This window comes from Podarcis filfolensis, assembly GCF_964270895.1.
Source record: "Podarcis filfolensis genome assembly, chromosome: 1".
NCBI lineage: Eukaryota > Metazoa > Chordata > Lepidosauria > Squamata > Lacertidae > Podarcis > Podarcis filfolensis.
The window spans coordinates 93,463,898-93,488,939 of NC_139604.1; the positions used below are offsets into that span (position 1 = coordinate 93,463,898).

The 25,042-nt window shown below is 42.2% G+C and overlaps 1 protein-coding gene and 1 long non-coding RNA gene across 2 annotated transcripts in view; both read right to left on the reverse strand.

Annotated features, from left to right (window-relative positions):
- LOC310766305 overlaps window positions 1–25,042 on the reverse strand; it is an 818,379-nt gene that overhangs the window by 687,037 nt on the left and 106,300 nt on the right. The window lies entirely within an intron of this gene.
- On the reverse strand, window positions 779–24,992 carry RTF1 (RTF1 homolog, Paf1/RNA polymerase II complex component). The gene is made up of 18 exons (XM_083614347.1): window positions 24,731–24,992; window positions 17,393–17,503; window positions 17,071–17,218; window positions 15,361–15,562; window positions 13,780–13,894; window positions 12,979–13,090; window positions 10,879–11,014; window positions 10,284–10,461; window positions 9,286–9,368; window positions 8,536–8,623; window positions 8,347–8,454; window positions 7,077–7,154; window positions 6,484–6,605; window positions 6,134–6,191; window positions 5,180–5,257; window positions 4,376–4,471; window positions 4,048–4,159; window positions 779–3,417 (listed from the first exon to the last, which is right to left on the reverse strand). Exons 1-18 carry the CDS (start codon window positions 24,806–24,808, stop codon window positions 3,311–3,313), a joined length of 2,010 nt encoding a protein of 669 aa, XP_083470473.1. The 5' UTR covers window positions 24,809–24,992; the 3' UTR covers window positions 779–3,310.

Here is a 25,042-nt window from a genome sequence, read left to right on the forward strand (position 1 = left end):
CAAGACATGGTCTCTGCTCCCTGTGTGGGTCCCTTCCACCTGGCCTGGAAGGACAGGCCCCCCGACTGACGGCAGCTACCAAGGCTGCTGCTGAAAGCCTCTATATGACAATAATCCCATTTGAAGTGTGTTATGAGAAGCTGCAGTAGAGAGCAACACTAATATGCCTATTTTTCACAGGCCCAGTATAATGCTGCTGCTTTGCTAGGACTTTGAATTTAACTTGTTTTACTTGTTGCATTGATATTTTTTTATCAAGTGATTGTAAGGTACTTGCCTTAGCTGTTCTCTACAACTTGTGTCTACACACTGGCATGCCACAGCATGCTTGTTTGTGGTAAGTCAGTTTGCTTCTGACCACGGCTGTGACAAGTGAACCATTAGCTGTCCTGAAATATTTTTACAGGATAATTTTTTAAAAATGAATCAGTGAATGAACACCACAGCTTACAAGGCCAGAATTCAGAGAGAAATGTAAGGCGCATCCAGGGATTTACTTTAACTACATTTTAATCTTGCCCTTCCTTCAATAGGAATTGCATCTGTTTGTGCTTCTGAAACAGAACTCAAAGCAAGCCTTTCCATCTAATCTTAACTGCTCTCTGTCAAAATAACCTCAGAAGTAGTACAATGATTTATTTTATACTCAACCGGAGACAAAGCTCAAAGTGGATTTGAAAAGCTTTGCGGTAACTATATGACGAGTAGTCTGGACTCCTGAGTTGTGTTGCTCAAGGTCTGCCGAGCACCTTACAGCAAAGGATGAAACAAGAGCAGCTTTATTAAAACCAACCAAAGTTTATTTATAGAAGTCTATACATTTGTAACGAATGCTGCCGAGACAATGAATTAAAGCAAATAAACCCATCCCTCCCAATGAGCCTGTGTTGTCGCCACTCACTGTCACATGCACTTAAAAGAGGAGAAAACATTACACCTTCATACACAATTAGTTCCATAGCTATCCCAGAAAAAAATATTACTCCCTCAATGCATTATTCTCAAGTGAAAAAAACACAAGGTGACAAGGAATCATCCATTACCTGTGTGAAAGGAGAACCTCTTCTAAGTTTGGTAAGGAGGGGATACATGAGGATGGCGACCTCATTCACTTGTGTCCTAAAAGTTCCACAGTGTTTTATTTGATCAACTCCTGTAACCCAATTGGAAAGGATAAACTGATGCATTATTTACAACTTAGGGAGGCCTTCCGTACTCTGATTATGAAGCCCAACGTCAGGAAGTGCATTTCTGCTGCAGACTGCCATGATAATTAGGAGGGATCATAAGAACGTTAGTTTAACATTTGCCGGCTCTTTCCTTGCTCCTATGCCATAGCTTTGCAAATATTGGTGGGCGATCAGAACTCTGTTAAAGAGTTTTGGACTTACTATCTCTCTATATCAGAAATGTTGGTATCAGGGAGACTGGCTACTACGGATAATGTTGCTGACAAAGAAATCCGAGTGATAGAGATGCATATCTACATAGCATATCATAATGGCTCCCCAAACATACACTGGCAGATTCTAGAAATCCACTTAAAAAAAAAAGTTAGAAGCATGTATGTCAATAAAAGAGTCCACAAGCGCTTGAGAAAAGTAGCTAGAAAAAAGGCAGAAAAACAGAATGATTACATATTTACACAATAGTCTGCGAAGCTATGGACTATGTAGTAAATAAAGTCACTAAGTTTACACAACTTGACGAGAACCACTTCGGGAGGAGGACTGTGTGTTCCTCCTCTTCATTTCATCAGGTTTTACACAGGTGTGTGTCTCCCTAATCTTAAATAAGGAATCAAAGAGGAAATAGATTAAAGCATCAATAAGGATTCCCCAGATCACAGCCACAAGACTCAAACTTCTATTCTGATGTGAGCAAACATTTTCTGGGCCTGCTTAAGAATGCTTCACGTGTGTTTGGATTTCTCCTTTTAATCCAGCTTCAGGAAAGTATCCTTATTTAGGGCACTTTTCCAGCACTGGCACTGGCATGATCCGACAGATCACTAACGTTCATCAATGTATGCACAGTCTTAGTTCAGTATAATCCATGGTAGTTCATTTTGAAGAGCTCTTTGATAAAATGTCATTTATTTACACTTCGATCTTTACACCTGAGTGATTATCAAGCAGTCATCTTTTTCCTATTCAGACATTCCGTACATACAATCCTTGTGCTGGAGTTCAGCTGCACACGTTGTACCAGTTACATATAGGTCAAATTAACTGCCCTCTTATATTTTCAATTTTTTACTGTACGCTTTCCATTCTGCAGAACAAGATTAAAATATAAAATAAAATAAAAACGGGAGGCAAATGAAAAAAATACTTCTGGCTATAAAAGGCAATTTGGTAGGGGTGCAAAATGAAAGATCGAAAGGTTACATGGTTTGTTGTGGGATTTTTGGGGTGGGTGGGGAAGAGATCCAAGTAGCAGCCAGGAACAATAAAACTGCCCCACCTACCTGTAGCAGGAAATTCAAGGGCACATGTACTACTGCTTTACAAAGACAGTGACTGGGGGGAAGATGAGGGAAGGGGTTTTTCTAAGTCTGTGTGAAGGAACAGTGTGAAGTTACACAGCTATTGTCAGCCAGGCTCCCTGTTTGTAAAAAACAATAAAATAATAAAATAAAATCACATTTATTAAATTGCCCCTGCTGTTTTGGATGCTCAAATATAGCTGGTAAAAATTCAAGACAGATTTAAAGAACCATGACAGATACAAATTTACTGCAGGTGAAAATCGATTTTTAAAAAAACTATCTGAAAAAAATTCACACAACCCACCCACCCCCCACAAAAATGTACACTTTCAACCTAAACCAGTTCGTAAAATATGCCCTTCTCCACAACTAGGAGCAAGGGGAGAGAAGACGAGGAAAAAAGTGCAGGCGACCTTCACAAGAGGTCTTGTGCCACGGTTTAATTTTCCTTGCTTGTGGTGGTTGAGACAGCCAAGTGCTAACACTGCTTCTGCCACCAACAGATTCCTGCAGAAATCCAGACTCCAGGTTAACACTGAATACATACAGCCAACTCCAAATAGCTGTATTAACAAACAAAACAAAACTAAAAATAGCATGGATCCATATTTGTGGGTGGCAGAAAAGGGCAAGAAATGGAGGTCTATACAGTAAAGAGTCAATGATTTATATTACAGATGGCTGGCAATTTTAAAGAGTCTCTTCCCAGCTCTGTTGCTGCTCCAACCCCGAAGGGCAAACTGAAGAGGGAGGGAAGAAAATAAAGGGCGGGATATCATGTAGCATGCAGGATCAGAAGCAGCAGAGAGTGGGGTTTGCTCAAATAAGCCCCCGCCTTTTCTTGTAGTCCTCCAGGTTCAGTGATCGCCGGGGGGCGCCATCTTTTGCTGGGGGAGCCTTGGAGGTGATAGCCAGTGTTTTGGACTCTGTTGGGAAATAAGGCACACATACTAGGTGTGTAACTCAGCAAGGTGCATGGCTCTCTTCAAACAATCAGGCTCAAGGGAGTGCATTAACTCTGCAAGCTTTCTGCAGGGGATAGCCATGATTATTAATGTGGTGCCAGCAGTGTAACGTAAGTAAAAAAAAAAAAAAGAGTTCTGCCTGCCCCCGAGACACTGAGCAAAAGACAGACCTAAGAAACTTCCAGTTCCTACAGTACAGCAGACCCCTCCTCAGATGCTGTGGCAAAGAAAAGCAGTAAATCCAGCAGGATCTATGAGGGCAGTGGTGACACTAAACCAATGGTGGCTTCTCTCAACTTTAAACCAGCTCCTCAGTCTAAATAGAAGCTGCACTTTTTGAAGTTTCTGGTTCTTTAAGCTACATTAACCAGAAAAAGAACAGCTCTAGTAACAGAAGTTCACTTTTTCAAAGTTATGGCTGCTCGTAGTTTCTGTCGGGATGCACAAAATTTGTGTATTTTCCATTCACGTGCTTTGGATTTTTGAAAAACCACGCGGCTATTTATTTATTTTTTTGCAAGGTGGCACCTAAAACTCTTTTCCTTTTCTACCACCTTTACCTTTCATTCCCTGAGGGACAGGCACACCTACCTGAGCTGGGAACCTGGAGATCAATCTTCACATCAAAATCATGCACTTTGAAGAGATCCTCTGAGAGGTCACTGGCAGTTTTTGAATTCATATCTTTGTCTTTTCCCTGACTCTGAAACAAGAGACATCTTTTAATATCAAGTAACACAGAAGGTTACCCAACCATGCTTTATTGGCTATAGTGTCTGAAAGGTTCCATTGTAGACCCCGTTCTATTCTTAGACGCAGCTTGAGGTTTAAAATGTGACTATTTCACATGGTGGCAATTCCAAAGGTAAGGATTACATGACAGAAGCATATGCAACAGCAAAAAGTTGAGGGAACTTGCCTTGCTCATGTCCTTTGGAGCATCTGGCAATACACCTGATCCATATTTTGCATTAAGTTGGGCAAGAATAGCAGCTTGGACAGCAGGATCTCTAGACTGTGACAAAGGAAGAAATTTAATGTCAGGTTGAACAATGGACTTGACCATTTATAGGTTAACATTTCTCTCTTCATACAGAAACAAGTATGTATATAAAGGGAGGAATTAAAGGTAATACTCTTCTAATCAGCACAAGCATTTTAGCTTGTGGAATGGAATGGAACAAACCTCATTCCTCAACACTGTTATGGGGGGTTTCCCCGACCTCCCAAAACCAATTTCAGGGGGTAGGATGTGCACAGAGGGAGGGGGAAAACTCATTGTACAAGTGTCTGAGTGGGGCTTCCACTGAGAGGACTCATTAGCTGAATCCCAACCCTTAATATATCCCATGTACCCATATCCCACAGCTCAATAAACGTATAGTTAGAAACGTATACACTATCTTTCCAAATGGTTTCAGTGATTTTCCATGCATGACAGAAATACTCTGCTTCAGCTATAAAAATGGGGTTTGCACACCAATACAGCACTCTGCTGAAACAGGAAATGAATATACTGTTCTCCTGTGCAGGGGGCAATAGACTATAGTGCTGGCTTCTTCTAGATACATTTTCAGTGATCCACACCTCACGTTGCCGCATCTAGATTCTCTCTCTCTCTCTCTCTCTCTCTCTCTCTCTCTCTCTCTCCATACACCCCCCCCCAATATGTGAATAGCTTGCTCTGCTCCCGATTGCTGTCAAATCTCTGCATTTTACTTACGTTGGAGACTATTGTGGGCTTACACTGCCGCCGAGTAAAGGGATCCATCTGTTGGTTTTTCATACTGTGGCTTTCAGCCTGCAGAGAGAAATATGAAATATGCAGTCCTGACTTGCCTTATACTTTCCCCAGCGTATCTCCAAATGCAGCTCCTCGGAAACAAGGAGAGGGCTACTGTCCCTGTGTCCTGCTTTTGGGGAACCCACAGGCATGTTTTTGGCTGCTAGAAAACAGGATACTGGACTAGGTGGGCCTTTAGTCAGATCCAGCAGGGCTCCTCTTAGGTTCATAATGAGAACAATTTGTCCACCCCACAACTTATCAGAAAGCTAAAGTAGGACTGCAGGTGCCGATACTGCTTGAGCAATTCACAAATGGAAGGTTTAAGAACAAGTGGAAGACACCTTCCATATGTAGGAGTCCCAAGTGAGTATGCTGGGGAAAACATTTTCTTCCTCGTTTACCATATATACGTACAGGATTGGGAAGGGTGAGAAAACATGCCTATGGAGGGTGCGACTACAAACTAGAGTGCTAACCATTTCCCTTGTCTTCTATCAATAGGTTTTCCCCTACCCTAGGCTCTTAACAATCATAAAGCTTTCCTGGTTGAGACAGTTTCAAACCACAGTTATATAGTGGCACTAAAAGCCAATGGTCGCTGTAGCCCTTTCATCATCCCAGACAGGGAAAGTCAGCCTCCATCAAATGCCATTTTTCTCATGCTCCTGCTTTGATAAATGGACTGGACCTTTTCAGCAGGCAGGCTTTAAGTTACTTTATCACAACAGTGCCACTCAAGTATAGTTGCATGTTATTGCTTGATACTAAATGGCAATATGGTAAGGCTGTCCAGAAAATTATACGTCGTCGTAAAAAGCAGCAGAGAGTTCAGAGAGCCACCTTTCCCATGACAATATATTTTGCTTTCTTTGCACTATCAACATCACTCACCACTAGAGCCTTTTCAGATTCCACAATGTTCCATTCTCGATTCCTCTGATTGATGTAACTGCAAAACGAAAGAAAAAGAAAAGGTGTATGTATTTCACTTACCTCACGTATTAGAAAGGAACTCTGAAATTCAGGATCTCAACAAGCTATTTTTCTAGAAGTCACTTTCTATTTCTTTTTGAAATGGCTGAAATGAGAGATAAATTCTGAACCCTGAAAAGTAGCAGATTCTGTCCAGATGGAAAATTAACAAGATCACTCTGAGATAACAGCAGTGACCAAATACTGGTCACAAAAGCAGTACTGCTGGTTTTCTGTTTCCTTGTCTATTATTAAATATTAGTACCAACCTGATGGCTGAAATATTTTTCGTTCGCTGGCGATCCAAGGCCTCTGCTCTCTCCTCTAACTCATTAAGCTGGTCTTGAATCTGTTTTGCTCTGTCCTGATCTCCCATGTCTTCTGCCATGGCCTTTAATAAAAATAATTATTTGTTAAGAATGAACCACTGTTGTAGCATCAGCTATGTGAATTGATTAAAAACCATGAGGTTATTATGTTGTTAGTTCAACTGGTTGTGTGCTTTCTTTCTTAATAACATATTATATTTCAGGATCAACAGGGATCTGACTCAAGGCAAGAGAAGCAACAGTTAGTGCACTTATCAAATTTGAACAAGTTGCGTCAATCTTTACAAAGGATTCTCAGCAATAAATGGGATACTGGTTTCCCCCCCCTCAGGAAACAAGTTAAGCAATATTACTGAAATATATATTATGATATACGATATCTTTATTGTCATTTTCCCATGCATAACAATGAAATTGAAAAACTACATAAAATATTCAAAATCCCCTAATATTGAAAATACCAGCACTCAAGGCAGCCTTAATCTTGAAAGAAATTGTTTTAGGGGCCATTTCCCAGTGTCACCATATTTTACCTTCTCTTTTAGTAGCTGTGTTTTCTTCATGGCATAGTTTGGTGGTGCTTTCCGGAACCTTTCTTTCTCTTTTACAATCTACAAATGCACAAGAGGCAGGGGGGGGCACACATTATGAAAGGTGGGCTAACTGGTGGTTAGTTATGAAAAAGCTGTTCTGGCTCTATTCAAGCCCTGACAAGCCAGGCTAAGGTCCTACATCACTCACTTTGTGGCCTGTTGAAACTTTTATTCCTAGCCTGTATTTACATGGTACAAGAACAGTAAAGAAGCATTTTAAAATTTATTCCATCATGTTAACACACTGGCTGCATGTCCACTAGCCCACAATAATCTATCAAGAGTAACTGCAGTCTATCTTTGTTGTTACATGATTACGGGTGGTACCGTATTTTTCGCTCTATAAGATGCACCTAGTTTTTGGAGGAGGAAACAAGAAAAAAAATATTCTGAATCCCAGAAGCCAGAACTGCGAGAGGGATCGCTGTGCAGCGCTCCCTCTCGCTGTTCTAGCTTCTGGCTTAGCGGCGTGCAGCCTCTTCAGGGCAGCGGGATGAAGGCTCCCCCTGCCCAGAAGAGGCTGCGTGGGGCTAAGCCAGACGCTAGAATGGCGAGAGGGAGCACTGCACAGTGATCCCTCTCGCTGTTCTGGCTTCTGGGATACTGCGCAGCCTGCATTTGCTCCATAAGATGCACACACATTTCCCCTTACTTTTTAGGAGGGAAAAAGTGTGTCTTATAGAGCAAAAAATACGGTAAGTACTGCAGAGCCCAGCTAATTTCTCCTGTGGGCAGATGCTAAAAAACAACAACCCATCTCTCCTCCTCCCTTACAAACATAGTCTTTAGCGCCTTACTCACAATAGAATACAAGTCCTACTTCTGCTGTGATCTAACTTTTGCAAATCTGAAGTAAGTAGAGTAACTGTGATATGCCAACAACACTAAAATAGGATAAGAACCAGAGATAGGGAATCCATAGACCTCCAGACATTTTTGGGCTACAGCTCTCATCATCCCTGACCATTGGTGCTGCTGCTTTGGGCTGATGTGAGTCCAACAAAATCTGGGCGGCCACAGGTTTCCCATTCCCAATATAAACAGTCTTTTCCAATACGATGTCTTTCCCAACATGAACAGGAAGTCTAATTCATCTTATCTTTACAGAACTAGAATCTGGCACCTGAGAACATCTAAGAGCTCACCTACCTTTCCATTGTGAACCTTCAATTGTATGGGTTCAGCTCAAAAGTACATTTTCTTCATTTACCTCCTCAATGTCCTGGTCATTGAATTTATAGTTGAGGGCTTCTTTGATAGACATGTCCTTCTTGTTTATCTCATCTAGTGTTGGTAGCTGCATCCCGGCAGAAAACATCTAGATGTTAAGAAGAGAAATAGCGTCAGAGTACTTCATTCACCATTCAACACTCCTGTTTGGAAAAATGGAAATACTTACAGCTTCCTTCCACTTCATGAACTCGCTCTCTGTGAATTCTTGATTGGAGACAAATTCTAAGCGGAACACACGCTGGTCACTGCCATGCCTGCACAGAGAAGGAAAAAAGGAGCCATCATTCCACAGCACCTTCCCAAGGGCAGGGCAGCAGGAGACAGATATAAAGTGCATTTATAGCTGGCTACTAAGTATACCTCTGTATAGTGACTATGTTACGCCAACTCTATCTTTGCTACAGGAAGACACATTATAAATTTGCTGGCAACGGTGAAGGGGGAAATGTTGGTATGAATAACATAGCATATATTCACTCAGTTTCACTCAAATGTTTGTTTGGACACTCCATTTTTTTCAGGAAAAATATTGGGAAGGAAAATATTGGGAAGGCCTGAAATCCAGCAGAAGGTCCTGATGGAGGAGGTAATTTTCACAGATTTCCCTTTTGCTCCTCAAGCCACCTCCCACACTCTTTGAGGGTCCCTGAAGCCTCTGGAAAAGTATTTCAAAGAGCACAGGGGAAAGAAGGAATAGGCAAAAATTGCCTCCCCTCCAGTCCTTCAGTGGGAGCGTCCTGTAAATTCTGTTGTGCATGAGGAAGTCCTGGTGCAAATGGAACAACTTCGTTGGATAAACTCCTCTGTGCTCAATCCCCTGACAGCAATTTATCAGCTTCCTACTACTCAAGGATAGACGTATTCTGGCATTCACCTCTCATATACCATGCTCTCAAAATGATGGAGTAGGTCTTACCTTAACTGCAATCCTTTGTTTGTCCTGGTACCTCCAAGCTGATAAACCTTTGCAGTTTCTACAACACCTGTTATTTCTGCCACCTATATAAATAAAGATAAAGTGAAAAAGGATGAGTACTTCCATACATACTTTTTCTAACCGTGGGGGAAAGGAGTCAAGAGGAGGCAGACTTAAGAAGGAGCGTCTAGATGGAGCTGGAACAAAATGCCATGCCTACTGGCACATCTGCAATGGTGTTCTTTGTTTTTGAAGAAATAAGGCCTTATCTCATAAACAAAGTATAATGGCAACATTTAAATTACAATGGCTTGGATCAAGAATTGTTCCTAGTCATCCCATCATCCCTGAGCTCTGGCCTTGCTAGCTAGGGGTGATGGGAGTTGTAGTTCAACAACATCTGGGGATCCACAGGTTGAGAAAGGCTGCCTTAGAAGTTCTGTTCAGAAGATTCTCCCACCAATGGAACGAAGATGAGGACTTTTGCTAAATCCCCCTTCCCTCAGCAGGTCAGAGGATGCTCCAGAGCAACATTTTCATTGTTATCAGCTGCATTCCTCTCCGGAATCAAAAACCTTCTGTTGGCAGATGGTTAAATTTGGACCCGACGTAACAGGTGGCAGCTAATTTCACAACAGTGGAATTCTATTTCTACAAGAGAAATTCCCCTTCCTCTTCTCACTGCTGTACTCCCTTGGTACTTCCCCTCATCTGCTCCGGAGGGTCTCCCAACCTTTTGAAACAGATTCTGGAGTACACAGAGAGCTGCATCAGGGAGCGCATTCTGCCAGTGTTGTCTGTTCCACTGGTAAAACAAGGGATTCTATAGATCTTGGTATTTATTAAGAAAAAGAGGACAGCAAGGTGGGATAAGTAAAAGCGCTTCATAACTAATATTTTGTTGTGCAATTACCCGCTTTCCCTTCACCATATATTTGTACAGTGTCTGGCTACTTCTGGTGTCAACAGGAATTGGGTTTGATCAAGGATATACTCACTCTGTAAACTGGTTTGCTATTGTGGTTTCCTATGCCGATGCGCACAAAGCAGCCAGTGACCGTCTTGGCAAAGAAAGGCATGTGACACCATCGCTCTAGTTTGTGTCGAGATAATCGAACCCGATTCAGTTCTTCAGGCAAGGACACTGGTTGTGATTTAGGAGGGATTTCTTCTTTCCTAGCATGACATAGGAGGAAATATTAAAACAGAATGAGAGTGCCACACTCATGTAACAAAATCCATACATTAACAGAGTGGTTCTCAGTTTTTATTTTTATTTTTGCAGTGATGGAACCCTTCACTTTAAACAAAACTTCAGCAAAGCCCTTGCAGAAAGTATTTTAACTGGTTCTTTAAAAATGGATGGGGGGAGTTTATTTGATCCCCACAACGATCTTGTGAGGTAGATTGGGCTGACAGGTAGTGAATGGCTAAAGGTTACCCAGTGTTCCTTAAATATCGAAAGTGGGCTTACCCAGTCCTACTACAGCATACTGGCTCTCTCATAAGATGAAAACAAGCATAGCCCACACAGAATACTATGAAAGGTATACAGCTTTATTCACTGCCCTCAAGCAGTACTTCAGTACTTACTCTTCCTCCTCATCCGAAGATGAAGATCTGGATGAGCGATCAGTTTTCTCACTAGATTTATCGTCTTCTTCTTCCTCTTCATCATCTGAGTAAACTTCACTCGTTTTTAATGGCTGCTTCTTTAAAAGCAACTCAGCTACAAAGGAAAAATGACATAATTCTCTTCTGTTCAGTTTCCTCGACCAGAGACTCCTTTAGTTAAAATAAGTAAGGCTCTAACCAGGTATTGCCTCAAGGGAGCCCATGCTGTTAGCCCTATTCACATTTTTTTTTCCTTCCAAGCTGAGTTCCAGGCCTAAGCATGGCTGAATTATTTTTGGCTCAAATTAAGCTTTACTGATTACTGCATTTGAGTAAAGGAGATTGCTATTCATCTACCACATCTTACTTCATTATGTACCTTGGATATAAACCTTAGAAATAAATTACATGTTAGATTTACATGGGAAACTCTTCAACACAATCATACAAAAATTAGTTTATGTGCATGTCTCTTTATATGAATTCTGAATTAGTAAAATGTGTTCACACTCTGAACTTTGGTGGATACCAGAGCACAGATGGTAGATATATTGCCATCTATGCACCTTCTGATGAGACACTATTAAGGAGCTGTTATTAGGACATACTGCTGTTCAGAGCAACACAGGTGTATAATGTTCACTTGTGAATGCTAAAGAAATACATTTACTGATGTCCATTAAATCCGAAGAACTGCCCACGTATGATTGCTCTAGCATTAGCTGCAAGACAAAACATCAACAAAGAACATTTGTTTTGTACCCATTGCCTTTTAAAAACTTAGCTGCTAGGGACAAAACACAGCATGAACACATTGATTTTTATGTAATTGATGTTTCATAACTATGCAATATATCCTACTGTGGGATCCATGGAAGAAGGCTGTGTTAGAAATATCTTAATTAAAAAAGTGCAAGTGAGCCAGACAGATATCCCAATACAAGATGGGTAACAGTTTTCATTTGCATTTACATTTACATCATGGTTATTAGATGAAGCTGTAAGAGGAAATAAAATAAAAATAAGGTTTTCCCTAAATGTTAACATTAGAAGTCTGCAAATCTATAGCACATACAAGTAATTCCAAGTAATGTGCTTTGAAAAGAGTAGCCTGATTAACTGTCAAATAGTCTACTTCCACTGTGTGGAATAGTCTACTTCCATCAGCTCAAGAAAGGTTTCTGATTCTCAATCTTATAACAAAAGTAGCAAGGAAATGATTCCACACACCCAATCTGAATTTGCCTGATAAACTAAAGAAAGTTTTGAGGCAAAAAAGTAGAAGGACTATGACGTCTGTTCAGCTCTGATACCCAATATTCCTGGGCTCTGAATCTTTTAATTCTTAAGGCTCATGGCTCTTTAGTTCTAGTAAAAAACCCACACAGGCCCCAGGTTCAATTCCCACCATCTCCAGGCAGGACTGGGAGAGACCCTTGTCTGAAACCCTTGAAAGCTGCCAATGTAGAAGATACTGGGCTTGATGGATCAGTAGTATGACTCCATAAAAGGCAGCTTCCTGTATTTCCTGACCAAAACACAAATTAAATCTTAACAGAATTAACAGTATCCCCAGCCAATGACATTCAGGAAAGAATAAAACTTTTGCGTAGCTTGTGCCTAGTCCCTACATTATCAGGGTGCTTTGGTAGTGAGCACTGGAGAAGCCTTTTAGTTCATACTGAGCAGGCATAGGCAAACTCGGCCCTACAGATGTTTTGGGACTACAACTCCCATCATCCCTGACCACTGGTCCTGTTAGCTAGGGATGATGGGAGCTGTAGTCCCAAAACATCTGGAGGGCCGAGTTTGCCTATGCCTGATATTGAGGGCATAAGTCTATCACTTACTATGAACATACAAGTTAACTGCCCTTAAAGGCTCGTAAAGTCACTGAATAAAAAGTAATCAGGAAATCTGTGGGAATGTGGTAGCAATGAACTGTGCCTCCCTCCACAGTTAGTTAAACGAAATCAAGGCTCTGTAAAGGGTGTAGTCCCTGGGCATCAAGGAGCACCCACATTCTTTAACTGGAAATGTACTCCACAATTGATCCTTTTCATGGGCTTTTGAACTAACCTGTTCTGTTCTTCCTTTTCTCCCTTTCTGCTTTCAGTTCTTCCATGGCTTGGGATTTCTTATCCAATTTTTCATCTCGCTTTGACCGTCGCTCTTTATTGTGTGACATTACCTATGGAAACACACAGCAACCTTTATAATAGCTACTTAGAGCTCATGCCCCAAAATAACTGCACTTACATACACTTTCATCCACATCACTTCTCTTTACAATGTTTTGAAGTCTTCTGGATTATTTGCAAAATTTGGTTTGTAATGACCATTTAAAGCTGGCCTGGAATTTATTCTAAAAAAGGTTTTATACCGCACCACTTCATTAACTTATCTGAAGAAGAGGGCATAAAAACAGACCATTTCTGCATGCAAATATGTCATCCAGAAGTGCAGAAAAGCTACTGTAGCTCTGTTATTGGTCACATTGGCATAACAGAAAGTGATTACATGATTTTCCAAAAATGGAGTCCAGTGGCACCTCAGATATATTGATTATAAATCTGCTAGCCTTTACAGTGCCATAAGAGTCTTCTTTTTGCTACATTACAACACAGATACTTCCTAGAAATGGTTTACCAAAGGACTGCTACCTATATAAAGAATAATGGAAGACAAGACAAAAATACATTGCTCCTGTTCAGTTTTCATTGAGACCATTATTTAATCTGGTTTGGTTAGGATGAAGGTGCATGATGAACTGGAATCTAAGTGATTTCACATCACAAACATCTGAGTAATTTCACACCACAAACACCTGGTTTTATGCATTTGTCATCACCTGGTAAAGTGAGCTTGCTCTGTTCTTACCTGGGATTCCTGGATCTGGGTGAGTTTTTTCTTCTCCTGCTCTTCTTCTTGCTTCTTCTTTTTCTCTTTCTTTTCTTTCTTTTTTGCTGTCTTTAATTTCTTTTTTATTTCAAACCTGGGCTCAAAACAAGGGGAAAATGAGTAACAACCTGCAGTCGCTTTCACACATCATTAGAAGTCAAGGGAGGATGAAATATTATAATAGATGAAAAAGGGATGGGAAGCCATTTTTGTATGCCAACAATCCCATTTCCCGGGGGACAGCAGCATAGATTGGGGGGTGAGTGGGGCTAGAGATGGCAGTTACTAAAGCCCAAAAGTGGGTGAGGCAGGAGCTGGATGCAGAGGAACATATCTTTTGTCTCTTTCAACAAACTTTTTTTTTAGCATCACCACTTCTCTCTCCCAGCTCCAGTTATGGGATGAATCTGAATAGTGGCTTCCCAACCCTGCTCTAAAGCAAGAGAATTATAAGCAGGAATAGACTGTAATAATAGTTACACTAAAGGTGGGTGAAAAACATGTCCACCCATTACTGTTACAGACTAGGCAAATTACTGGCAAAATCAGGTGACTTGTTGCTCAGTTTCAAAGCAAAATACCAGATCTAGAAGCTGGCAGGTGAGCCTAAGTGTTTGAGTTGATGGGATTGATCACTTTAAAGCATGACTACTCTAGGACAGTGGGAAGGGTTCAGATAGATGTACAGAGCCATCCACCAAACTAACAACCAAGTTATGTTCAGAACCTACTGAATTTGAACTGTATACATGAGAAGCTCAGTCCTGCAGTCAGATTTAGAATGGTGAGAACAAAAGTTGCTTGGTTATGCCTAGAAATTGCAAGCTTTACCTGACCAGGATTTTGCTTGAAACTGAAATCTGAACAGCTGCAAATGAAATTCTGCAAATGATTTGCATCACATGCTGCAACTGAAACTCTCCATGCTGTTCGGTTCCATACTAGACTGTAAGAACAACCTGGCAGGACCTATGCTGTGCAGGACTTATGCTGTGCAAACTACAGAAAATGACTATTTGATTTTTCCTAGCAGTTCAAGAGTCAGAAGTTGGGCCTGAAACAGGTAGAATTTGTTTTCGACTTTTCCTAGCAAAAGCAGATTCTCTCTAAATGCATTTAAATATAATTATTTGAAATAGAATTGAAAAGCACTTTTATTGAGGGAAGTGTAATTTTTTCTATTATTTTCCTGTATTTAATTTTCAGTAGGTTGGAGATCTGGTGGTATGACACTATTTGTGTTTTTATATGTATATGCGTGTGTAGTGTGTATCTATATCTAATATAGGTAGGAGACAAAAACAACACATTCTGACAATTTCTTGCACCCTGCAAAGGGTAATTTTGTAATCTGCATTAACTCATTTGTATCTTTTTTTTTTTTAAACCAAACCAGCTGGGAAATGATATGCAGGTATCCTACCAATACTGAGCACAAGTAGGCATTGACCAAAATGAAAACTAGCAAGTTTACTAGAATTACGGACATGAGGGTGCGTGTTGCATATGTAGAGGGCACTGGAATTGTTATTTAAGTTAGCCTTTAATCATAAACCTCACCTCCTCTTTAGAACCTCTCTCTTCTCTATCCGATTAAACAACTCCTGCTCCCTCTCCTTTTCTGTCATCTGTTCTAGCCGAGCTCTGTCCTCTTCATCACCCATGAGGTCCTCCCCATAGCCATCAGTGAACTCATCTTCTGAAGATGAATCAGAGTCTGAGCTGGAACAAGAGCTATTGCTTTCAGAGTCAGATACTTCACCTGAAACAAAACAGAAAGAATCCACTCTGCTGAGTCAACTGCAGAACTCCATATAAAGACCAAGGACATTTGCCTGCATACATTCCTTGTTACTATTGCTTCCCCTTCTCCCCATCACCATCTAACTTTGTATTCTAAGCTCCTCAGGCAGGTACCTGTCTTTTCCTTTACTACTTTGGAGCATGCACTGGTGGCACTAAAATACACACATACCTGTGAGAAAGTAGCAAGTATCACTAACAAACCTTGACTATGGCAGGAGAAAATACATACACATTATTATATCTTTTGTTACTCCTTAATAAAGTAAAGCTAATAGAGTATGTGGGCCTCTGCATAGGATGGAGTTGCAGGATTGTAAAAGAAAGTTACTTTTAGGCAAAAAGTACAGGTACAGCCCAAAGGTCTAAGAATGTCAGAAAGATTACAATACTGAGAATACCAAAGCCACATTCAGATGTATTATTCGTTTTACTCCAAGGGTTCAAAGCAGGCTACAGCAATGGTAAATGAAACACATTCCTTAAGGGAAAGAAAAACTTGTCAACTCTTACCATTAATCATGCTGTTTGAGGCTGATGGGAGTCCAACAAGACCTGAAGGACCACAGATTTCTCACCTCCAGTGCAAAGAATAAAGGAGCGGCCTCATACACAATAGCAAGCGGCTGAATACTATTAGCATATAGCTCAGACAATCACAAGAATGGTCTAAGACACATGGGGAGGAATTTAATATTGCCCCCCTCTGCACACTGTTCTGGAGGTTCTCCCAATCCTTGCACAGGGCTTCCGCTAATGAGACTCATTAGATCAGGCATAAGCAAACTCGACCCTCCAGAGTCAGTGTGGTGTAGTGGTTAAGAGCGGTAGACTCGTAATCTGGTGAACTGGGTTCGCGTCCCCGCTCCTCCACATGCATCTGCTGGGTGACCTTGGGCTAGTCACACTTCTCTGAAGTCTCTCAGCCTCACTCACCTCACAGAGTGTTTGTTGTGAGGAGGGAAGGGAAAGGAGATTATTAGCCGCTTTGAGACTCCTTAGGGTAGTGATAAAGAAGGATATCAAATCCAAACTCCTCTTTCTCTTCTTCTTTTGGGACTACAACTCCCACCATCCCTAGCTAACAGGACCAGTGGCCAGCGATGATGGGAGTTGCAGTCCCAAAACATCTGGAAGGCCGAGTTTGCCTATGCCTGCATTAGATGAATCCCACACTAGATTTGTAGAGGTAGGAAGAAATGATTAGAACAGGCCAAGAAAATAAAATTACACGTATCTTATTACAGAAGGCTTAAACCTTTGTCCCTTTCTTGCCCTTTACATCTAAATATCTAGAGTGATAGGAAACGTTAAACAAGCACACCAGTGTTTTACATATGCTTTTAGTACTTCAGCATAGCCCACTGCAAATATAAAAATAATCTGACCTGGAAACAATCTAAGCCCAACAGAAAATGAGTGCCTACAGAAAACCACCCACATTACTGACATGGTACATCCTCTTACCCTCTTCAGGTGCAGAGCTCTCTGCTGAGCTTTCTTTATCAGAACTGCCTGATGAGGCTGCTTTGTTCATCTGTTTCTTCATGGCTCCTTTTTTCTCTGCTTTCCCAGTTTTCACTTTCTTTTTGTTTTTAGAACCTCCGACTGTCCACTGTATCACAGGAGAAATGAAGAGAATCATGTGGCAAGGCTGAGGCTTTCCCAAACAATCAAGTTAATTTTACAGGAGATATGACAAACTACAAGAGAAGCCCAGATTATAATACTGATTTATATTGCAGAATCCACACAGATTTGATGCAATCCACTTATTCTTGTGGCTTACCTCTACATCGCTGTCTGAAGTCTCAGAATCTGAAGATGCTGTAGGCTTACTAGCAGGTGCTTCTTTTTCCTCAGAGTCACCACGTTTCCGTTTGGCAAGTGATAAAAGCTCCTGGTAGGAGAATAAATATACTGTTACCTTTAAAATGAAAAGACTCTAGCCCTATTAGAGACACAATTTTCACCATAACACTTCTCCATCAACTCTTCAAATATGCTGTCCCTTAAAGTACCAGTGTTATCACGTGGTGTAATCCGCTGTACAAACCATTAAAAAACAAACTTCGCATGCATACAAGCAGGGCTTTCTCTTTTGCGACCCAGCTCCTCTGAACTCCTTCCTAAGTAAAGTCCACAGGTGCCCAACCATATAAACTTCTAGGAAATGTGTTGCAGTTCACTTTTAATGCTTTGGAAAGGCAGTGCAAGGGCTGTGAGGGGCATAAAGTGTTGCCAAGGGCTACCTAAAATGGTATCAGGGGCCACATTCAGTCCTCAGGCAGTGTGTTGGACCACCCTGCCTTAGACATTTTAAAGCACACCCATGAGTCACATTAGTACATTTGCTTATTGGAGTGCTCCCCTAAGTAACAACTTACTACACGGGAGGGCTTGATACATGTAACTTCAACAGTCAAACAGCTATACAGATCTCTACAGAATTCTACATATCCCAATGGCCTACTTCACATAGGTGTTTGGGCTCTAGGAGATGAGACAGGCAGCTTTGCTCCTTCCTGGTCATTCTGATGCTATGCTGAGCTAAGCCCTGGTTTGGTTTAGCGTGTCATGCAAACCCAGGCTCATGGTTTAGCTCTCTCCAGGCTAACCATGAGCTGTCCTGTGGTTAATTGATAGTTGATAGGGTTTTTTGGGGAGAGAAAATAAAAAAGTGTGCCTGACCTGACAACATGCTATGCCAAATCGCAACTTAATTCAGCCAGAGGAAAGCAAAGCAGCTGCAATCTCTGCTCCAAGGCCCGCCACTAAGCTGTGGTGTGGCTTAGTGTGACATGCTAACTAGGCCAGTGGCTGGCACAGGAGGCCAGAGGTATAAAGTAAACCTTCCAGCCATCCCAATTTCAACCACTGGGAGCACTCCACTGAACAAGGTACACTATAGGGGAGATGGATTTCTAAGTGTCAGTGAGTTTGCTATTAAAAAAAAAACAGGAAGTGAAAAACATACATTGAATTTTCAGTAGAACCTGCTACCTAAAAGATGTGTTTCAATTATCAAAGAGGCTTGGTTCAGATGTCATGCTATGTGATAATCAAACTTTGTTTGGTGATCAGAACTCCCCTGCAGGCTTGATTGTCCCCCTTTCCTGGGTTCATACACTTTCTCCCCCCTCCCTTTCCTGGTTAGTGATAACTTAAGAGTTTTCTGTGACCTCTGAACTACAATCACCATTAACCATTAATTGCTCTCAAACAAATTACAGTGGTGCCTCGCAAGACGAATGCCTCGCAAAACGAAAAACACGCAAGACGAAAGGGTTTTTCGGTTTTTGCGTTGCTTCACTAGACGATTTTCCCTATGGGCTTGCTTCGCAAGACGAAAACATCTTGCGAGTTTGTTCGCTTTTTTCTTAAAGCCGCTTGAAGAGGCGCAGTTGCGACGGACCGTGCTTCGCAAGACGAAAAACATCGCAAGACGAAAAGACTCGCGGAACGAATTAATTTCGTCTTGCGAGGCACCACTGTATTCTGGGCAAATCATTGTAAACACTTACGAGGGTGGGAGGGAGGAAGAATGTAGGTGGGAGTGGGCAAATAAGTGTGCAGTGCTGTGGTGTGCTCCCAATTGCTAAATCATGGTCTGAAAAACCAGGTAGCAAAATATCTTAACTGGACCACTGTCTTAGTAAGACTGTACTAATATGCAAGAAAGCAAATTCTTCATAAGGATTTGGCATTTCCCCTGCTAAGGAAAGATGCTTCACATTTTCTTCTGGCTAATATTGGTCTATTGGACTGTGAATTATTATAGTTTAGAAAGACCCACAGTTTCCAAGCAACTATAGAAGTGAGCAAAATAGAAGTGAGGTAATATTGAAGTTTCATCATTACCCACAAAGTTCTAGCACTTGGTAGTAAAATCATAATTTCTCTTTTAAATGCTAGATTTAAGCTACAAGCAGAAACTAACCTCAAAATCTGATACATTGGCTTATATTAAGCACTTGGAAGGTTAACATCACAATCCTTTATTTGCATACACATTTTCCCAAACATAAACAGCACAGTGATAATTTTGGCATGGAGAAGAGTGCTTCTCAATGAATAAATAAAATATCTCCCTTTTCTCTGAAAGAAAATCAGAAGCACATGGTGTTGCATGCTGTTGTTTTCAAAGTAACAGCTGTCAGACTACATATTGATGCCAATGGCAGCTTCCCACCAGATGTAAACAGCAGCCAGAGAAGGGGGATTTTCAACAGGATTGTACCACAGGAATATGTTGAAAAATATACCCCCACTACAACTCCAATCCACCCCACCCCCACAATTGCTATTTAAATTAGAATAAAAAGCACCCAAACTATATGCTTAATGCCATGTAGGGCTTGGTGCACAAATGAGCAGTCACTGGACAGCAAAAAATGCTTAAGCACTGTTTTATATAACAAAAATGCTAAAAAGCAGTACTGCCTATACAGAAAAACAGATGAATAGGCCCAGAAATGTTGATTACCAAAATCAAGCAATATTTATTGGGTGTTTGCTCTTTCTCATCAAATTCTGGGGTTTTCTTTAATAACCATATCAAATGTTTCCTCACTAGTTACAGGTTCCTAGAGATGTTAAAATCAGTATATTGGATCCACAACATTTCTTCTATAAATAGAAGGGCTCCTTCTGTTTAAGGAAGGGACTGAGAACCACCAGACAATTCCAAAGGAGAAGAGGAAGGGGAGATGCTCCAACCCTCTGGAACAGTTTTTCAGGGACACAGTTTTTCAAGGAAGGAGGAATTGATGGAAAATCTGCTCACAGGTATCAGGTTCAAAATCAGTCTCTATGCAAAAAAAAGTTGTATTATTATTATTATTATTATTATTATTATTATTATTATTTAGTAGTAATAGTAGTTTTCAGTCTACTAGGTTCTCCTCTACTACTTCCAGATATCCAATCTTTACCTCCTCTCCATTTTCTCACCTTAGCTCTCTCCACTGCCACCAGCTATTCCTTTCCATGGCTAATCAGACAACTGCATTACACACAGACAACAACATCTGTGCAGTTTTGCTTACAAATTGGCACAAGGCACCCAAATGTATTTCCAAATGTGCATCTCTATTAAAAACTATGTGTCTCAACTTTACATCTTCACCAGCAAACCTGATATTAATATTTACAGTACCATAAAGGCCACATTTTCATTAAGAATGTACATTGATTTCTACCTTTCCAGCTTCCTAAGCCACCTATAATCCTAATATTAACTATTTGGGTTTAAGCAAAGAGCTTAAGTGTATACACCTAGGGTACATTTCCAATGAATTCAAGAATGAGTGCTTTACATAGTGTTAATTCAGATGCCCATGGCCATATCTGTTCAAGTAGGCTGCGAGTTTTGAAGCAATTTAACAGAGGTATTGCTTAGCACCCAGCTTCAGTAATCATGTAAGGTGTAAACACTCTACTCATACAGTGGTACCTTGGTTCTCCAACTTAATCCATTCTGGGAGTCTGTTCGATTCCTGAAACAGTTTGAAAACAAAGGCACAGCTTCTGATTGGCTGCAGGAGCTTCCTGCACTCAGTTGGAAGCTGCAGAAGCCACGTCAGATGTTCAGCTTCCGAAAAACGTTTGTAAACCAAAGCCGATTTGTTCAGGAGCCAAGCCGTTTGAGTACCAAGGTACCACTGTACTACTGTATTCTCCAATTGTTAATGGCCAATTGTTAATGGCCAAAAATAAAGGCTTATTGTGAAGTGCTCTTCTGGTCAAAATGCAGTAAAGGGGTTAAGTAAATCTTCTTGTGGTAGATGGCAAGGCCCAAATCAGAAGAAGTTAAATGCCCCTATCAACTGTTTGACCATGGTAGTTATCACTAGAAAAAACAACATTTAAACGAGTACTCCAACAAGAACAGAAATGAAGACAAAGAAAGACATGTTCAGAAGGACATGAAACCACTGTGGGAAACTGCACAATTGTATATAAGAACAACCCTTCTGCACAGTTGCATTCCATCAGCTTTGGCTGGTGGCCCAGCTGCACCCCTATCTGGACAGGGATAGCCTAACTTCTGTCATCTATGCTCTGGTAACCTCTAAATTAGATTACTACAATGTGCTATACATGGAGCTGCCTCTGAAGACGGTTCAGAAACTTAAGTTGGTGCAGAATTCAGTGGCCTGGTTGTTCACTGGGGCAAGACAGTTTGAGCATATTACACTGATCCTGCCCGACAGTACTACTAATTAGTTTCCTGGCCCAATACAAAGTGCTGGGGTGTGTGTGTATCTATATCTATATATATAATTTTTACTTATTTTCCATTTAATTACATACATTCACATCATCATTATCCACTTTACCACCCTGGCTCTTAGAGCCATCAACTTCCTTCCCTCCCGCCTCATGACTATCAAAATTAACCTTTATATCACTGCAGTTTGTACATTTTCCAATTCTAATTGTACTCATTATGAAATGACTCGAAATTTAAATAAATATAGAAAGGTAGAAAATTTCTCATTACAAGTCTTCAGACAACACTGCTAGTGATGTTAATTGCTTACAATAATCTTTCAAATATCGTATAAATTTACTCCAGTCCTTTTGGAATACTTGCTCATGCTGGTTTCAGATTTTTCCTGTCAGCTTTGCCAGTTCTGCAAAATCCATCATCTTCATCTGCCTCAAAGTGCTGGTTTTGATCTATAAAGCCTTATACAGCTCAGGACTGCAATACCTCAAGACCGCCTCTTGTCATATGACCTGATTCGGACCCTGCACTCATCATCTGAGGCTCTTCTATGAGATGTCTGGAAGGCGGCAGTACAAGAACGGGGTGTGAAATGCTCTCCCCAGAGAGGCTCACCTGGCGACTCTGTTACATATTTTTGAGGTGCCAGGTAAAGACCTTCCTCTTCTCCCATCTCTTTGTCTATTTAGCCAATCAATGGCCTTTTAAACTGTGTTGTTGTTGTCAGTTATTATGCTATTTCTGGGTTAGCGGAGTCTGTAACCTGAAGTGTCTGTAACCCGGTACCACTGTAGTGGTAGTTTCTGGAATGGAAAACGGTCTAATACCTAGGCATTGTTGGGCTGGATCCACTGGCATTTGCACCACCTACAGAACACCCATAGTATCTCCTACATATTTTTTAGGGAGGACTGATAGAAGGCTTTGACAGTACGAACCAGTCCACCACCTAGAAATTTGAAGTCTTAGAGCTGTTGCTGTTTAACTACCAGTTGTGCAACTGGAGGCACAAGAGGCTTGGATGGTGTGATGAACCTTGGAACAGGAGATCCTTAACACAATCAAGAAGCTTTTGGGCATCACATGGCAGGACAGTCTCAAAGATGTGTTTTTCCAAGCATGTTCACACTGCTGTCTCAGCGACACCTATTTTTGCTTGATCATGTCTACAGAATAGAAGATGGCAGGATCCCCAAGGATGTGTTCTATGAGGAGCTGGCTTCAAAAACTAGGCCCATTGGCAGACCAACGCTGCATTGCAAAGATGTCTGCAACCGAGACATGAAGACTAGCAACATCAACCCCACCACATGGGAATCCCTCGCAGATGACTGCAGTGCCTGGTGACAGACAGTCAGTTTGTGTATCCACAGCAGTGACCATGACCCCTGGGAGGAGCACAGAGAGAAGAAACACCAGAGAGAAGCACAACTGGATGCCTTCCACTGCCCCAGCTGCAATGAAACATGTCTCTCCCATATTGATCTCTATAGCCACAGCAAGTGTTGTAATGCTCCAACAGTTTGATTTCACACTCATAGATACACTTCCTTCATTGTCTCCTGTGACAAATCAATGCCAACCAACTATAAACCAGGAGATCTGAGAACTATGATTCTCTGGGATAAAATGGGCCCCACACTAGGACTTGTATCTTGAGTGGCTGAACCTTGAACAGAGTTCGTGCAAGCTGGAAATGCCCACATGTGTCTCTGAGGCAACCAAAATGACAGGACACCCATAGATTTTGTCCTAAGTCTTGGAACCCATAAAAGAACTGGACTGTTTCAGTGCCAAGGCTGAACTGTATTGGTGAGCTTGCTTTTCACAATCCATGCACTTTGCATACACCAAGACACATAGAAAAGAGACATTAAATGTTCAGGTTCCAGAAACCTATAGAGAGGAAGACAGACCCCAGCACTCTAAACCAAGCAGAAATGATTGCACCCTGCCAAAAGCCAGAGAAAATGGATATTATGTTTATTAGCAGAGCTGAAGTATCAAAAGAGGGGTGGGGGGACTAGTAAAATTATAAGAGACACAGAAAGGAGAGAATCTGGCAAAAGGGATCTTGCTGTGGAAGCCTGAACATGAAACACAGAAGACTGTGAAGCTTGGAAAGTTAAGAGAGACCTTATGCAAAATTCCCCATCTGCCCGGCTGCATGTCAGAACTAAACCACTCACTTTGGGAACCTCGGACATTGCAGGGGGAGACTTTTCTCAGTGACAGGAAACACGAACTAAGACGGATTTGTTGCAAAAGGTCCAGAAACCAGGCTACCTATTCCCCATCCCTCAAAACATCAAGCACCATTGAGTTTCAAAGGAGTCCTATTTAGGTGGGAGCCCAACCTATAGTAGGGGGTGGCTAGCCAATGGCTAGTCCAGATGCTGCTGGACTAAACCCCTCACTGCCCCTGACCGCTGGCTGGGGTTGACGGGAATTCAGCAACACCGGGGGGACCAAAGCCTAGCCGCCCCCCAGCTACAGGCAGAAGATGCATCGTCGCCTGCCCATCCCATCACCTGGCGCAGAGGTCCGTCCCGTCACTGACGAGGAAAACAACAACAAAACCCCTTCCCCTTAAGATATTATTTCCCCCTCCAGGGCACCTCAGCGAACTGCCTGCTTCCGAGGGAGCCTTGCACCCACCCGCTCCACGCCCCCCTTGCGTCTCCTCCTCACCCACGTTTGGTGCCCAGAGCCCTCCCGCCATCGCCCCCCACACGCCAGCCCCGCTCTGCCCCTCCCCGAGGTGCCGAAGCCGACGCACCCGCAGACGCTGAGGGACGGAGACCCGAAGGCTCCCCTCAGCCGCCCACGGAGAGCGAGCCCGGCGGCGGCGGGCGGGCGCGGAGAGAAGCCCTGGGCCCAGCTCGGCTCACCCACCTGGTCCAGGTTCTCCTCGCTGCCGCTGTCTTCGGTGTCGGAGTCAACGAGGACCCGGCCTTTCCGCTTCTTCACCATGGCGGCGCTGGCGGCGCTCCGCTGCTGCTGCCGCTGCTGCTGCTGCTCCTCACGGCGGGCCCCGCAGGCGCGAGCGGCGAGACACTCGGAGCGGCCGGGCCTTTGCCGAGCCAGCCGCTCGCCCGCCAGCTAGCGAGCCCGGGACACAAAGGGCACCGAGCATGCGCCATGCGACGCCCCGCCTTCCGGGGCGGGGCGAAGGGCCTGGCGCCGAATGGGGGCGGGGCCGAGGAG

Excerpts from the sequence above, each read along its gene's own strand:
- RTF1 (XM_083614347.1), bottom strand. The coding sequence starts at position 24,808 with ATGGTGAAGAAGCGGAAAGGCCGGGTCCTCGTTGACTCCGACACCGAA. Across the intron at positions 15,563-17,070 it reads GAGCTCTGCACCTGAAGAGG|GTGAAGTATCTGACTCTGAA; the intron begins GTAAGAGGATGT and ends GTTTTGTTTCAG. Across the intron at positions 8,455-8,535 it reads TCATGAAGTGGAAGGAAGCT|ATGTTTTCTGCCGGGATGCA; the intron begins GTAAGTATTTCC and ends CTTAACATCTAG.